This window comes from Trichosurus vulpecula, chromosome 4, assembly GCF_011100635.1.
Source record: "Trichosurus vulpecula isolate mTriVul1 chromosome 4, mTriVul1.pri, whole genome shotgun sequence".
NCBI classification, from domain to species: domain Eukaryota; kingdom Metazoa; phylum Chordata; class Mammalia; order Diprotodontia; family Phalangeridae; genus Trichosurus; species Trichosurus vulpecula.
The window spans coordinates 245,696,112-245,713,925 of record NC_050576.1 but is presented as its reverse complement, the minus strand read 5'-3'; the positions used below and the strand labels follow the sequence as shown (position 1 = coordinate 245,713,925).

Here is a 17,814-nt window from a genome sequence, read left to right as displayed (position 1 = left end):
AATTGGGGATAAGACTTGTTCTGAGGATCAAGTAAGATAATAATTGGAAAGCACTTAACACAATGCCTGGCACATGGAAAGCACCATATGAATGTTAGTTGGTATCATCATTATTATTATGAGAATCTATTGTTTCTTCAGGGTGGAAAATTCCCTGTGTGGAACCTCCTTCTACTCAATGCTTTTCAGCAACTGTTCTGTGCCTTACAGTCTAGAGAGGTGCCAGGGGCAGTAAGAGGTCAAATAATATGTCTAGGGTTCAGAATCTGCCAGAAGTGGGACTTGGACCCAGTTCTTCCTGGTCTGAGACTGATCTTCTGTACACCAGGCTGCCCACCAAGTTACTCTTTTTGGGGGGAGGTAATTGGGGTTAAGTGACTTGCCCAGGGTCACACAGTTAGGAAGTATCTGAGATCAGATTTTAACTCAGTTCTTCCTGACTTCAGGCCCAGTGCTCTATCCACTGCACCACCTAGTGGCCCCGCCACATTACTCTCTATGGTAGGAAGACCCTTGTTCTTTTACTGAGACGATGTAAAATAGAATCTCCATTTGAACGTACTTTTTAAGATAGCTTCTATGAAAAACCACCAACCCAAAGTTATTGTCCATTTATGATGGACCGTTCATTGTAAAGAGAGTTAGCGTCACAGTCCTTGTGTCCTGCTGGTCTGAAATGAATGTTTGTCACACTGGGCCCCATGAATGGCCAAGTCATTCCTAAAAGGAATCTGCTTTCTCCTACACCGCTGTCTTTACTCATCCCTTTGATGACTTTCCTGATGTCTATTATTTAAGGGATAATGCGAACATGAAAGGAGGTGGGATGGTCATGTAGTGACAGGGAGGGATGAAAGTTGCTTAGTCATATCCCCTGTTGAATCCTGGCCTAGGTTTAAATCTTCACTCTACTACTTATTAGCTGTATGTCATTATTAAGTTATTTTTCAGTTGTGTCTGACTCATCATGACCCCATTTTGGGTTTTCTTGGTTACAGATGAGGAAACTGAGGCAATCAGGCTAAAGTGACTTGCCCAGGGTCACATAGCTAGTAAGTGTCTGAGGCCAGATTTGAACTGCCTCTAGACCCAGCGCCCTATCCACTGCGCCGTCTAGTGGCTCTGTTACCTGGATAGCCTTGGGCAAATCTTGAAAAGTCTCTGGGCCTCAGTTCTGACCCAATGACGTCTCTCCACATGCCTATGCAGTGTCAAATGATCTAGGCACAGGTTCCTAGCATGCTGACTAGACCTCTTCAGTGAGGGACTGTTGGGGAAATGAATGAGTCACACAGGATAGGCAGGCAGGGATAAGTTGTGACCTCTAAAGCTGGGAAAGGAAAAGGGAATAAGCATTTATTAAGTGCCTGCTGTGTGCCAAGCATCATGCTAAGCCCTTTTAAAAATATGATCTCATTTGATCCATTGGACAGAATACCCTCTTCAAAGAGATCACCACTCCATTGAAGCAAGTAGATGAGATCTGTCCATGCAGAGTGGTATTTTCTATTTAGGGTACAACATTTTCAGCCCCCATGCTCTATAAGGAGGGCATATGATCCCCCAGCCCCATGGGGGGAGCCTGAAGAGTCCATCCCAGGAATTCTGGAGTCTGGAGGGTTAATGGGCCTCCAGAGAGTGACTGGAGAAGGTCAGGGTTGAGTGGGCATCAGGAAGCAAGAGAGGTGATAACCGAAGGCCCTCATGGGGGCAAGTTTTGTCTGGTCTTCAGACCTGGGAAAAAGGCCATTAGTAACTGAACTCCAGGGAGAGCCTCCTTTTCCTGGTAGGAAAGGGAGAGATAGAGCTGACCAAGGCCAGAAATGTAACTGAGGATGGGAAGTGCATGAAACAGGCCTGAGGTGAGCATAGAGAAGGCTAGGAAGAAGGTTCAAGGTGCAGCCTTGTCAGAGCCCCTTGGTCCTTTCCCTGGTACTTGTATTGGCTTAGCTTGACTGGTCCCTAACACCTGGCCAGGTTTTGATGGAGTCCACCCTAAATCAGTCAGCGATTAGGACAATTCCATGTCAAAGAGGTGGCTGGGAAAGGGGAGGTGGGGAGAATGCAGAGCTGGAAATAAAATTGAATTAAAAATAAAGGCATTACTGAATTTAAACTCTACAGATAAGCAAACAAACAAATAAATAAAACTAAACATTAAGTGTAGAAAAGGTTCAGAATTTCAAACTGTTGACATTCCTCTTAGGTCTAGAGAGACGTGGTAGACTACAGATAGGGAATTAGGCATATATACTCGCAGACATAGCCAATGTGTTATCATTTTCTCGAATTATATTTGTTTGTTACAAGGGAGGGTATGAGTGAGTCATTGGGGAAGTCACATTGATTTTCTTTTGATATAAGGACCTGTGATCTCATCAAACTGGGGACTGTCATTGCAGATTGGCACCTGCTGTATATCTTGTAATCTGAAGGAATTGCTCGGGGCACTCACAGTTAAGTGACTTGCCTAGGGTCACACAAACAGAATATCACGGGTAGGGCTTGAACTAAAGGCTTCCCAACTTTGAAGATAGGTCTCTTCACACCGCACCATGTTGAATCTTAAGAGAAGTTTTTACAGATTACAAATAAAGCATTTACCAAAATTTCTGTTCAGAAGGTAGATAAGTGTGAGGCCACAGACTGTCCATTTTTGTCCTTGTGTCCACAGTCCTGTGCCTAGAACACAGGTGGTACTTAATGTTTGTTGAGTTGGATTGAGTTATGTGCCACAAGTGTCCAGGAAATCCCCTTGGAGGAGTTGGGACTGTTGCTGGACTTTTTAAGAGTGGGCAGGATTTGGAGAGTGGGAGAGGAGGGGGTCAGAGATGAGGCCACCTCTTCCTGATGGTCCACTGGGAGAGAATGTCCCAGGGAATAGGTATGGGCATCCACCAGAGAGGTTTGGTTCTGTGGCATGCCATGAGAGACAGAGTAGTATGGAGGAGAGGATATCTCCCCTGAACTTCCTAGCATCTCGGTGAAACAAGGATTATTATCCCAGTTTTGCAGATGAGGAAGGTGAGGTTCAGAGAGGTAAATGATTTGCCCAGCACCACACATCTAATAGGTAACAGAGTCTGGGTTCCAATCCAGGTGGACTTGGAGCTACCATTTCCACTATGGCTAAGCTCAGAGGATGATAATTTTTTTATGGGGATATGGGGATAATTTTAATTATACAAATTTCTGCTATAAGAAATTTACAGAAAAAGTACCCATGGTTAAGAGAAACTTAAGTCTGCCCCAGGTGTGTCTGTTAATGTGAAATAAAAGAGCTTTTTGGAGGGGGAAGAAGCCATATTTTGAAATCATATTGCTTAAAAGAAACCCTTTTGGTAGAAACCACATCTTTGTGTTTTCGATTTAAAATGGAAACATTCTTGACGAGAGAATAGCCCGCTTTTGCATGACTTCACATGAAACAATGTCTTAAACATACAAAACATTCTTAACAAATTTATTGTTTTTCCATTGTGTCCAAATCTTCATGACCCCGTTTGAGGTTTTCCTGGCAGAGATACTCGAGTAGTTTGCCATTTCTTTCTCCAGCTCATTTGATAGATAAGGAAACTGAGGCAAGAGGGGTTAAGTGACTTGCCCAGAGTCACACAGCTACTAAGTGTCTGAGGCTAGATCTGAACTCAGGAAGGTGAGTCTTCCCCACTCCTTGGGGCCTGAAGCTCTACGCACTATGGCTCCCCCAGCTGCCCTTCTTAACAAATGCTTGTACTGAATTGCCTCCTATTCCCAGTAACCGTTGAAGGAGTGAGGTCAGAGCATCTGGGGTATACCACTGGTCGATGTGACCTCGGGCAAATTATGGCATCTTTCTGGGCCTCAGTTTCCTCATCTGTGAAATGAGAATAGTGACAGCACCTACCCCCCAGGATTGTCGTGAGAATCCAGTGAAATGATAATTGTAAAGTGCTTAGCACAGTTATTATAATAATAATTATTCTTAGAGTCACGCCCGTTAGAGGGCAATTCAAGTTTTAATCTTTCTTGATTTGATTCATTATTAATTCATTATTTTAATTAATCTTTCTTAATTTTCTCTTGTAGCTACTCCGTTCTGCTGCAGATTGGTCAGCCGGCATAAAATACCACGAAGACTCCATCCATGCTGCATATGTACATGTGATAGAGAACAGCAAACATTACATATACATAGAAGTAAGTCCCAGGCATGGGAAATAGTGGAGATCTGCTTTCCTTGGAAGAATACTTACTCATGACAGTGGCCCCTGAATTCAGGGCCAACCTTCTCTGTAGTTAGCCAACCCCCTGTATCATCTGATCCTGAGAGAGCTGGTTGGGGAAGATCTCCACCATGGCTTCTGAAGTCCTACCATTGGAATAGCATTGCTTTGGGTCAAGGCCCAGTTTGTCCAAGGGCTCCTTAAAAAGACATAGTGCTCTAGGAGCTAGATGCATGGCTTAGGATTTAGCTTGCTTCCTAATACTAACAGGGGCCACTGACACTGGACAGGCAACATTTATTAGATAGTAGGGTTAAGTCGGAAACATGGGGGACTTGGCGGGGCAAAAGAGGTGGAGGGCCAAACACAGGTTGTCAAAATGGAAGAGTTAGAAGCTTCTATTTGCTCGTGTAACTGCTCACACTGGACAATTAACAACCGGCTCTCAGGAGCCCCAGTTTGAGCTGGTTCCAGCACATTTCCCCCTCAAGGTGGCTTCCAGTGAGGATCTCCATTCACCAATGAAAACCTAGAACCATTCTGCTCCTTAAAGTCATAGTGAGTTGCTTGGAGTCAATAGAGCTGAAGTGCTTTCCCAGAATCTCACACTTGATATGTGTCAGACTTTGGACATGAATCCATGGGTTCCTGATTCTCCAATGCCTGCCCTCTCCTCTCTCCCGCCCCAGGCTATCTCTCTACAATGTTTTATGTAGCAAAAAAATTTATTTTGCCCAAATGTGTTTGTATTGTGAACACTGGTTTATGAAAAAAATTAAAATATTTTAAACTAATGAGTCCCAGGGAAAAAAAGATAGAGGTAATAAAAGTTTGTCCATTTAAATAAGTGAACCCTGTGAACCTAGAATAGAATAGAATATTCCATATCATGGTATTTTTACTTCTTTAATCTGGTCAAATATAATTAACCCAGTATATGGATCTGATCAAATGTAATTTAATTAAAATTACCTTCTAGAGAATTGTCAGTATGGAATAATATTTCCATCATTCACTTGAAGAAAGTGTCTCAAATTCTTTTTGCTAAGAACTGCAGAAGTTTCCAACAATAATAGAGTCAGCGTGGCACAGATATGGAGCTGGCCTAAGGGCCAAGAAGAATCGAATTCGGGCCCTGACCCTAACACACACTGACCATGTGATATTAGGCAAGGCACCGCAGAGCTCCAGGCAATTCTGATGTCTTACATCTGTCTGTTTACTTTGAAGAGATCTTGTCCTCTTCTTTAGAATGTTTGCTTCTTGAAGAAAGGGGACTATTTTGGCCTTTCTTTCTATCCCAGGTGCTTAGCACAGTTCCTGGTTGGATGGCTGACTAAGGCTATAAATTGTAGAGAAAGTGCTGACCTGCATTAATAAGGGAGTGTCCTCATCTGAGAGTTCTCGATGCTAATGAAAACTACCGAGATAATCCCTTGTCATAGCCAATAATAATAATTATAATAATAGACATTTTATGGCACTGCAATTTTGCAAAGAACTTTACATTCTTTGTTTCATTTGGCTCTGATGATAGCCAACTATTATCTCTATTTTACATTTAAGGAAACTGAGGCTCTGAGAGGTTAAGTGACTTGCCCAGGGTTACACAGCTAGTGACTGTTCAGTGTAGGATCTGAACCCAGGTCTTCCTGATCCCAAGTGCAAGTGCTGCATTTTACAAAGTGATGTAGGTTCTGTTCATCCAAAGTGCGTTTCATCCACAAATTCACAAAATATTAGAGCTAAAAAGGACTTTAGAGATTCCCTAGTCTGACCCCCTCATATGACAGGTTAGGAAACTGAGAGGCAGAGAAAGGAGACAGAGTTGGCTGAACTTGGGGCTTGGATCCAGGTCTTCTAATTCCAAGTCTGGTGTTCCAAACCCTAGGGGGATTGCTGGGTGAAAGAATTGTCCTTTCTAAAGACATATTGGCTTTGCTCTTTATCATGCCCCACCCTCTTCTCCTCCTCCCCTCCCATCTCTCCCCTTTCCTCTCCTTCCTTCTCTCTGTCTGTCTGTCTGTCTGTCTGTCTCTGTCTCTCTCTCTGTCTCTCTCTCTCTCTCTCTCTCCCTTTCTCTCCCTCCCCTCCCCCTCCTTTCCTTCCCTCTCCCCCCTCCCTTGTATTAATAAGGAACTGAGTGACTTCAATCACTGTCACATTTGTTTTCTCTAGAACCAGTTCTTTATCAGCTGTGCTGATGACAAAGTTGTCTTCAACAAGATTGGTGACACCATCGCACAGCGGATACTCAAAGCTCACAGGTACATTTTCAGCACTGCCTTGGGCACTGGGGTTTGGGAAGACCTGGGTTCCGTGCCTGCTGCTAAGACAATTGGGACAATACTGCTTCAAATCCTAACACTGATGGTTAGCAATGCTTTGTGCTCAATATTCGCTGTTTGGCTTCTTTGACCCACGTCATTATTAAGACTTTTTTTAACCCTGTCTTTGGAGGAGAATCAAATTCCAGCTGGCCATGGTAATTTTCACTGCTTGTCTAGCATCTCCAACCTTTGACATATTTTCCAGGCATGTGTTGATGCTACTGGAGAAAAAAAAACAAAACAAAACAGCCCAATCCCTGTCATGTTTTCCATTAAGATGCTTCTTCATCCTTAGTCTAATTTTCTGCAGTCTGTGGGTGGGTGTTTCTTCAAGTGGCTGGTTTCAACTCTGTGTGAAGGCATTAAAAAAACTTTACTTTGATAACATCAGGTCATTTGATAAAGGCATAAGCACACACACACACATATCTGGGTGAAAATCACTCTTGACTGGAGAAGGTCAAAGTGACAACATACTGGGGGTTCTAGATTTGATAGGAAGTTTTGTACCAAACCAACTGGCATCATCAGTCTTCCTTCAAAGCATTCTGGGAAACATTTACTGGTCTAAGACTTTGGAGTATTTCCTATACATTTGTGATGATCAATAGAAGATGTATTTTCTTAACTCATGTTGAATGTGGGGCCCCAGATGACAAAACTACCAACAGAATCACTCAGATCCTATACAAATTTTGTCTTTTAATGTCAGAGACTTGTGATTACTGCAGTGTGGGAACTCACTCCACTGAAGCAGATTGCGCCTTATCTATAACTGATAATCTTAGAAAGTTGACCAGAAGTCAGAGAAGTGAATTGGTCACAACTAGTAAGTATTAAAATCAGGATTTGAACCCAAATCTTCCTTAATCCAGGTTCTGCACATTTTTCATCATACCATGCTGCTAGCTTCTGGGAAGACAATTTTGGCTCACCTGACTTTTCTCATCTCCAGCACAGCATGTAAACCTTGTGAGTGTTCAGTAAATGGCTACTGATCATTCAATCATAGTAGTTACTAGAGATATAAAAGCAGTGAGACTGTCCTTCTCCCCAGAAGCTTACATTCTATTAGAAAGATCCAGATATGTCCATATGGGATAAGCTATATAGACTAAACAGCAAGTAATTTCCTGGGGGTCAGTGATTATTTTGTCTTTGCATTCGTATGCCCAGGAGTTTGCATGGAGTCTTGTTTATTTTCTGGACTAGATCTGTGATTTTATTGCTTCAGGGAACTCCATGTTGAAAAACATTCTCACCAATGCAGATCAGCATCTTCCCTGAAATGTATCGATTTTTTAGATTTTTATTAAGTTATTCTTCACTTCTTTTTTTAAAATTTTGTGTTCCAAATTCTCTCCCTCCTGCTCATTCCCAACCCACCCATTGAAAAGGCAAGCAATATGAGATTGATTATACATGTGAAGTCATGCAAAACTTGTTTCCACATTAGCCACAATGAATGTGTAATCTTAGAGTTGCCTGAAACACTGGTGACTTGCCCAGGGGCACCCTGCTTAAGTAGGACTTGAATCCGGCTCTTCCTACACCCAAGCCCAGTATGCTATGAACCGTATACGCCCTCTCTCCTTCGCTGTACATAGTAGAGGCTTAATAAATGTTTGTTAAATTGGATGGATGTTGATCTCTACTTCTGTATGTGATCTTTATATACATCAGCATAATTAATCATCATAACAGCTAGCACTTATATAGTACCTACTATGTGCCAAGCGCTTTATGAATATTATCTCATTTGATCCTCATAACAACTCTAGGAGGTAGGTGCTGTTATTATCCCCATTTCACAGTTGAGAAAACTAAAGCAAACAGAGGGTAAGTGACTTGCCCAGAATCACAAAGTTAGTAAGTGTCTGAGGCTGGATTTGAACTCAGGCCTTCCTGATTCCAGGTATGATGCAACACCTTTTTGCTTCATAGAAAAAAATATATATGCATATATATACATACATAGACATAGGTAATAGAATCTTTTCTCTGGAGGTTTTAAGTAAAGTCAACACGGAATTTTCCTGTGATTACTATAGTTCTGCTTAGAGACCTTTCAAGTCCCATGATTCCTTAGGGTATTCCCATCTCCATTCATCTTGATCTATATCTTGCCACTGGACCCAGATAGCTCCAGAGGATTTAAGTGAGGCTGATGAATTTTCACAGCCCTGCCTCACTTAAATCCAATTCACTTGCAAGTCATGGCATCATCTTCTTCTCTTCAAGAAGGAAGGATAAACAATAACAGTTTAGTCCCTTTCTTCCAGCACTGTGTTTCAGAAATGCTGAAGTGGCCTTTATTACATTTGTGGAGCACATTTGGTAAAGGAAGAACACTGAGGTTTTTCTTGGAGTTGAAGCAAAAATCACAGGAATTACATAAATTGCAAAATATGTGCATTGGGGCTGAGACACAGCAAATGTTTTGGGTCTGAGAACAGCTCATATCACATGGGATGATTCCTTGCCCATCATAAATAAGTCAGTGACTTTGCATCCTGTAAGATGTGTGCCAATAAGCATGTGAAAGATTTATTTTTGGCCACAGAGATTGTTTGCTTTGTATAATAATTCTTCTAAAATAATAATCATACTAGCCAATTTTATATAGCATTATAGCCCATATAAGCTCTGAGGATATGTAGCCTAATTCTGACTCTCTCCAATGAATCTTGGGTTCTGGACTCCTTGGGAGTAGAGGAACAGAGGGTTATTCTCTCATGTCATAGACTTGAGCCGCCATCAGTGTGCTTTCCCCTGGTATTATTAGTTGAGAATCAGTTTAGTCACTCATCCTTAAGTCACTTTTAGAAAAGGGTGCTATACTAATATGAATTGATACAAGATATCCCCCAGTAAAGACTCTGACAGACCCTCCAGGGAGAGTTGGCTCAGTCTTAGAGTGAACATACAGTAATGGGGTAACTCATAGATCCTGATTACTAGAAGTCCTTTTCTCCCATTTGTGGGATTCTTAAAAAGTTTCTCTTAAACACAATGACTCTACAGCCATTTCTCCCTTGGCTGCTGATGCAGCACATACCATGGTGCCTGACACATAGTAGGTGCTTAATGTATGCTAGCTGACTGGCTTGATCGCTCTAAGCCCTAGTTACCTCATCCATAAAAAGAGAGGGTCGAACTTCATGACTTCTAAAGTCTCTCCCATCCCTAAATCAATGATGCTAGTTGGGGCTGGAGGGATTATTTCCTTTGTATGTTACTTTCTCTAAAATATTTAGATCTTCAGTGGAAAACATGATGGTTCATAGCCAGGAAGTATTTTCTCCTTTTCATTTTTCCTGTTTTGTGGTTCATTGTAGGTACAGGACATCCCCAGTGTCCACAGACTGCCCAAATCAGCTGTAAATTAAAAAATCATTCATGTTTAACTTTGAAGCAATGAAAATTAGTACTTTGATTAGGAGAAAAGTTTAATTAAAATAGGCAACCTGCTGGGGAGTGCCCTCTTCCAAGAGAAGCAACAGTGGGCTCTATCCCTAGCTCCTGGAAAATAGGAAGTTCCTTCTTCCCTTTTCCTGCTTTCCCTTCTTCCTTGGCTCTGATCTCTACAGTCATTTCTCTGGGCAGGTCTAGCTCTCTTGCTGGAGTCAGGAGGTCAGTGCTGCCTCTGATTATGGCTATTAGAAAAAAAGAATGAAAATCATGGGGAGAAGAGAGAGTTAGCCCACAGCCAAGCCCACCAGAGGAGGTCAGGCCATCTTTCTGGATCTGATTCTTGCAAGAACAGAAGTGTGAGCTTCCCCGAAGACTTTCCTCTCAGTCCTCTTCTTTTTCCTGTCTTCTTTGATGACCTATGTTACCTCCATGGCTTCCAGAATCACCTTGGGACACATGATTTCCAAATGTAGATCTCCGCTCTCTTCCCCACATCCTCTTGCTGTGTCTCTCACCTTGGATGGCCACCAGCACCTCAGACTCTCCACATCCAAAACTGAGCTGGGCATATTCTTGTTAAAACCCACCCCTCACTCTTCACTTCCTGCTTCCTCCTAGCTCCTAGCCATTCTGGTCCATATTATCTTGTATTTTTGCATCTGTTTTAGGTATTTTTTGTTTATGAGAGCTGGCAGAGTAGAGAGAGGGCTGTCCTTAGTATCATTAAGAACTGAGTTCAAATCCAACCTCTGACATGTTGACTGGGGAATCCCAGGCAGTCATTGAACCTCTTAGTTCCCTAGACTATGTTGTAAGACCTTGAGTTATGGAAGAGGTGCCTATCTGCACTGGTGGAGAGAATTTCCTCACTAGAAGTTCTCTTTTGCAATGAAGTCACAGGTACAATCCATACATACACACATGTGTTTGTATATAGCTATATGTATATATGTGTGCATATGTATGTGTGTGTATATATGTCTCTATCTATCCATCTATCTATCTACAAGTTAGGTGGTACAGGGGATAGCTCACTGAGTTCTAATTCTAACTGACACCTATTAACTCTATATTTGTGGGCAAATTCTTCCTTCCTTCCTTCCTTTGCTTCCTGAAGAGTGTGCCTTGCCTCACTTGAGTGTGCAGTGAGGTTATGTTTGTAAAGTGCTTTCCTAGGTTTAAGGTACATCTGAATGCCAAGTTTTATTGTTATTACTGCCAATAAATACCAGCTCAGCCTGGCATTCAAGGTCCTTTACCATCTGGCTACAAGCTATCTTTCCAACCTGTTTCAGGGTTCTCCCATTTGAACTCTATGTTGTAGATGAATTGAGATACTTTAGAGTCCCCCAGATCTTGTTCTGTCCTCTCTTGCCTCTGAATACTCAAATATAGCTTCCCCAATGCCTTCCTCCTCCCTAAGTCTGCTTATTAAAATCCTCTTTTAATCAGTCAACGAGCATTTCTTAAGTGCCTCCTATGTGCTAGACCTGGTGGTAACTGCAGGGGATACAAAGGCAAGAATGAAACAATCCCTGCCCTCAAGGAGCTTCTGGCGCCTCCTCCTCCAGGAAGCCTTCCCGGCCATCTTAGCTGGGGTGATCCTTTTCTTCTTGGGTTGCTCAAGCATCTCCTATGTGTTTTTATCATTTTCTAACTGTTATTCCTGGAACTGTCCCCTCTAAACACACATTAGGTTACCAATTTATTAAGAGCATGGACTACATCATCTGGTTTTTGTATCTCTAGCACCTAAGCCAAGTGCTTTGCACATAATAGGCATTTATTTCTTGTGTGACTATAGGCAAGCCACTTAAACTCCTTGGGCCTCAGTTTCCTCATATGTAAAATTACGGGGTTGGACTAAATAACCTCTGCACTCTGAACTATGATACTAGGAGGGAGCTGGGTGGCACAGTGGCTAGAGCATCAACCTTGAGTCAGGAAGACCTAAGTTCAAACCATACTTGAGACACTTACTAGTTGCATGACCCTGGGCAAGTCACCTGACATGTGTTTGCCTCAGTTTCCTCATCTATAAAATAGAAATAATAATGGCATCACCTACCTCCCAGGGTTTTAATAGAAATCAATTGAAATAATATTTATAAAGTACTAGCTATTATATTTTCACATTATTTTTATTTTTAACATTCTTCCCCCCTGAATCAAATTTCAATTTATTATTTATTTTTAACATTCTCCCCCCACCTCCTAAATTTTAAGTTTCAAAGTCCCTCCTTCCCTGCAGCCCCCCCACCAACCACTGAGAAGGCAATCAGTAGATGTCAACTATACATATGAAGTCATGCATAACATATTTCCATATTAGCCATGTTACAAAAAAGCAAGAAAAATAAAATTGAGAAAAGTATACTTCAATCTCAGGGTTCATCAGTTTTTTCTCTGGAAGTGTATAATATTTTTCATCATGGGTCCTTAGGAATTGTCTTGGATCATTGTCTTAATCAAAGTAGCTAAGGTTTTCACAGGTGATCACTGTACAAAATTGTTCTCCTGGTTCTGCTCACTTCACTCTGCATCAGTTCATAGAAGTCTTCCCAGGTTTTTCTGAAACTACTCTCCTCATAATTTCTTATAGTAAATTCTAGCTGTTATAACTTATTATTTTATTATGATGATTTCTATGATTCTAAGTCTTGCTTAACTTGAATTAAACTGAGTAGAGTTGCCATGATTTTAAAAGGCTATCTTCCCTTCCTACTGCATAGTTTATTTCTCTAACCATGATACAAGGCTGCCCCTTGGGTTTTCCCTAGCTCCCCCACTTCCAGCTGATCTCCTTTCATCTTCTCCCTTCCTACCAGTCATATTCACTCTCTTCATTGGTCTTGACACTCAGTAGGTTGGAGGATGAACTAGGGTTGGATCCTTCCTTCAATTCCATCCTCCAAGAAGAGGTTCTTAGAGGCCAGGCAGAAATTTAAAATTTTAAAACAAAGCACATGGTTCTCATAAAGTCTGAGTTGTGGGAACTGAGGATATTTACCCCAGCCCCCTTCTGGATCCCCTTATCAGGCAGCAATGAGGCATCACAACCTCTAGTGTGAGAAGTACTGGGTTGGGGAACAAGGATATGTATATGTGTGTATGTACACACAGGTGTGTGAGTACAGTGTATGTGTGTATCTGAGTAAGAAGAAACAGACTCTACAAGTCAGTGACTTTTTGTAAACAGTTATTGTGTAGTTGGCCTTTGGAAGTTTCTGAGCATCACCCCAGGACTGCTATTTGGGGAAAATAGAGATGCATGCACCTGTTTCTTAGGTGATAAGCCAGTGAACAGTAGGAAGCCATTCTTTGGGGCATTTATCATCAGGGTATTGGCACACACAAACAAAATGCAAAAAGGTAAGATTTTTTTAAAAGAAATTCACTTGTTACTTATTATAGTTGCTACTATAATAGGTGATGTCTTTGTGACACTGTTTATAATGTGCTTGGTTTATATTATCTCATTTGATCCTTCAATTCAACAAACATTCATTAGGCACCTATGTGGCACCATTGCAACAATTTGGTAAGCTGTCATTAGCCTTATTTTGCATGTGAAGAATCTGAAGATCAGAGCTGGGGAAGGGATGTGCCCAATATCATGCAGCCAATGAGAATCCGGATCACGATGATTTTATTGATTACATAGATTCATTATCACATGGTCATAGATCAGGAAATGGCAGTGACCTTAGAGACTGAGTCCAACTCTGTCTCTCATTTTACCAATGAGGTAACTGATGTTTATAAAAGGGGAATGCTTTGGTACTCATAGGCCATAGATCTAGATTTGGGTAGGACCTCAAGAGATTATCTAGTCTGGCCTTCCCATTTCCAAGAGGGAGAGATTTGCAAACAGTCTTAGGTCCAGGGAATCATCAATTTGGACCTAGTCCAAAATCCTTCATTTACAGATGAAAAAACTGAGGTTCAGGAAGGAAAATGTGTGCCCCAAGATTTCATAGGTAGGTAGCAGAGGCAGGATTTGAACCCTGGTCTTCTGACTTTGAATGATAATTTTTCTGCAGTCCAATGACCTCCCTGACTAAATTAGAAAAGATACCCCAAGCCACTACCACTCAAGGAATGGTTTTAAAAAAACCAACCCAACAAATTAATAGTTGAGAATTAAATTTTAACTTGGGAAACAGAACTATTGAAAAATCTGTGAAGAAGTAGCCTCTTTCAGGTGTGTTAGTACGTACTTAAATGGCGATGCTTGTAGAAGTCTTCTGACATTTACTTTCAGTTGATCCTTTCCCTAGCAAGGAAAATTGTTGCCATCTGGAAATATCCTGACAGCAATGGCACTGAAAGTCCCTTTAGAGGCAACTCCCTGGATGTGGATTCAGATTTGCCGTTGCTGGTCTGATTAAAGAAGCCAGGAGGCCTGAATCCCCCATGTTAGTTCAGTCAGTAGAGTGGGGCAACCAGCCATTTTTACCTTGGAATCCCAGAATCTCTGAGTTGGAAGAGACCTTGGGGGCATCCAGTCTGACCCTTGTCTGGACAAGAATCCCCTCTGGTCATCCAAGCTCTGCTTGAAGACCTCAGGTGAGCTCTCCCCCACCCCCACCCCCCAGCTTCTGTTGTACAATAATAGAATAGTCACTAGAAAGTCATTCCTTATTCGTTTGGCTTGAGTATTTGCTGCAAGGCTTTTGGTTTTCTTTTTCTCCTCCAATGGGTGGGAGACAAAATAGATTTTTCTTAATTGAATCAATGCTGATCTTATGACATTCCCTGAATATTTTTTTACTAGTACAGCAGCTAGAGCATTGGGCCTGTCAAGAAGACCTGAGTTCATATCTGGCCTCAGACACTTCCTAGCTGTGTGACTCTGGGCAAGTCACTTAACCTCTGTCTGTCTCAGTTTCCTTATCTATAAAATGGGGATAAAAATAACACCTACCCCCAGGGTTGTTTCAAGGATCAAATGGGATAATAATTGGAAAGTACTTAGCACAGTGTGTGGCATGTAGTCATCGCCATTTAAATGTTAGCTAGGATTGCTGTTATTGTGATCAAGGAAGGAAGGAAAGGAGGGAGAGAGGCAGAGGAGAGAAAGAGAGGAAAAAGGAAGGAGAGAGAGGGAGGGAGGGAGAGAGAGGGAAAGAAAGAGGAGGGATGGGGGAGGGAGAGGGGTGGGAAGGAGTAGAGAGAGGGATGGAAAGGAAGGGAGGTAGGGAAGGGAGAAAGAGAGGAAGGAAGAGAGAGAGGGAGAGAGAGAGGAGGAATGGGAGGGGGATAGAGAGAGAGGGGTGAGAAGGTATAGAGAGAGGGAAGGAAGGAAGAAAGGAAGAAGGGAAGGAGGGAAGGAAGGGAGGAAGGAGGAGGGAAAGAAGGAGGGAGGGAGAGGAGGAAGGAAGAGGGAGGGAAGGGAGGGGGAATGGGAAGGAGTAGAGAGAGGGAGGGAAGGAGAGAGGAAAGGAGAGAGGGAGGGAGGAAAGGAAGAGAGAATTTGTATTCCTTACAGATAGCTATTATCTCCTTCTCCCTGCCCCACTCCCCTCCAATCTTCTCTTCAGGCCAGATATCTAAACGCATTCATTAGACATCACATAAATTCAGAGGAAGGACATGAGATGTTTCCCAATAAATGGTCCCCCAGAAGCCTGTAAGAGAGAGGCAAGTTTGTATTTTAAAAGCAAACATGAAATGAATGTATTGTGGTTGCCTGATAGATGATGACTTCTTGTTTCTTGTCTGCATACTATAATTACTGTAGCCTGTTATTTGCATCAGTGTGTGGGTACCCAGTGGAGAGGACATGTCAAGTGTGTTTTAGAATTTTAAACTGCAGTTGTAATAAGATGACTAGAAAGTTTGTTTTAATTCCATACATCACCCGCTGGGGAAGCAGTCATTTCTAGTTACTGAGGTCCGGGTCTCAGCTTTTTCCAAGACTCTGTCTCTGCTTATGCATCTGGAAAGGTGATGGGCAAGAGGCTCCTATCATTAGTCAACAAGCATTTGTTAGGCGCATACTATATGCCAGACATCATGCCAAGGGCTCGGATACAAAACAAGACAAAAACACAGTCCCAGCCATTACAAGCTCACTTTCCAGTAGGGGAGACAACGTGTAAACAACCCATATAAACAGAATACAGAGTAATCATAGGTTCTCATAAAAGAGTAATTGAGGGTAATCACAAAAATCTCCGCAATAACATTCAGGCTTATTTGCATTGAAAGCACAGGAAAAAATAGAATGATTCAATTCAACGAGCATTTATTGAGTGCTTACTGGGGGTATAAAGACAAAAACCAAAATAATCCCTGACCTCAAGGAGTTTACAATCTACTGAGAGAAAACATACCAGATAAATATATACTAAATATAGAGAGGAAGTGCAAAAAAGATTTGGGGTGGGAGGGAGCAGGAACATCAAAGCAATATCTTCCTGGCCTCTGACACTTAGGACTCTGTAACCTTGGGCAAGGAAGGAAAGGGAAGGGAACAAACATTTATTAAGCTCCTACTATGTGTAGGCACTGTGTCAAGTGCTTTACAGATATCTCGGTTAACCATTGCAATTCACTTAACTGGACCTTGTTCAGTCTTAGTTCCTCATTCGTAAAATGAAGAGGTTGTACTAGTTGACTTCTCAAGTACCTTCTAGCTCTAGATGAACTGGGAGGAGGAGCAAGAAAGGCGTCCTCTGAGAGGTCATTCCTGAGCTGTTCTTTGAGGGAAGCCAGGCATTCTGTGAGGTCCAGGTGAAGAAGGAAGAGGCACCATCTCCAAATTTTAAAAGTCACGTTTCAAGCTCAGCTCAGTTGAACAGTGGGTGGCTTGGATATAGGAAGTTGTTTTTGACACAACGCCCTGCAGAACTTCCTGCACCCAGTCGAAAGGCCTGTCAAAATATAGGCTTCTTGGTGACTGTTATCTAATGAAACTTGCTCCCTTCCTTTCCCTCTGTTGAAATACTCCCACGCCAAGTTCCACCTTTCACCAAGCCTTCTTGAACTTGCACCTGTTGGACAGTTGTATCATTGGACAAACCCAGGGATAGGTTGCATGAACAATAAATGGCAAAGTCCCAATCTAATCCTTGACACAATCATCAAATTCAAGTTGCTACTAAAATTCTGGATCTTAGGAAACAGAAAACAAGAGGAAATATCTAGTGCCAAAGAATGATTTAAAGTCAAATATCACAGTTGTTAGTGCTCCCTCCCTCTCCCAATGACCTGTTTATTTATCCACATACTTGTTGCCTAGCTCGGTAGAATGTAATCTCCTTGAGGGCAGAAACTGCTTCATTTTGGGCTTTGGATCTTGGGGCCAATACAGCTCTCAGTACAGAGCAGCTGCTTCATAAATGTCTATTGAATCATTGAGTAGCATATTTCTCACTGTGATATTTATCTGTGTTTCAGTGTTTGCTTTCTCAAAGTACAGGTATCAAAGAGAGCTCTCCCAAAGGCCTGCTGATGTTTCAAATTCAATTTCTCTTTTTTCTGCTTTCAGAAGGTGGAATTTTCTTCTTTTTCTTTTTTCCACTTAATAGTATTTTATTTTTTCCAATTACATGTAAAGATAGTTTTCAACATTCACTTTTATAAGTTTTGAGTTCCAAATTTTTTCTCCCTCCCTTCCACCCTCCCCAAGATGGCAAGCAACTTGATATAGGCTATACATGTACAATCATATGAAACATATTTTCACATCGAATTCAATTTCAGGGCAGTACAATTCTGCAAGCATCCACTAACCACCTACTAGATCCCAGGCACTGGGGTAGGTGCTGAGAGATCAAAAGATAGACATGAAACAATTCCTGCCCTTAGGGAACTTCCATTTTCCCTGTAGGATGAGACATCTATAAAGTACAAAGTAG

At 41.9% G+C, this 17,814-nt stretch overlaps 1 protein-coding gene across 2 annotated transcripts in view; it reads left to right on the top strand.

The window, feature by feature from the left end:
• Positions 1–17,814, top strand: part of PLD1 (phospholipase D1) — a 193,795-nt gene that overhangs the window by 141,877 nt on the left and 34,104 nt on the right. For both annotated transcript variants that reach the window (XM_036755287.1, XM_036755286.1), the window contains 2 exons: positions 4,069–4,179; positions 6,384–6,472. In XM_036755287.1, the coding sequence (XP_036611182.1) occupies positions 4,069–4,179; positions 6,384–6,472 (200 nt within the window). The remainder of the gene's footprint in view (positions 1–4,068; positions 4,180–6,383; positions 6,473–17,814) is intronic.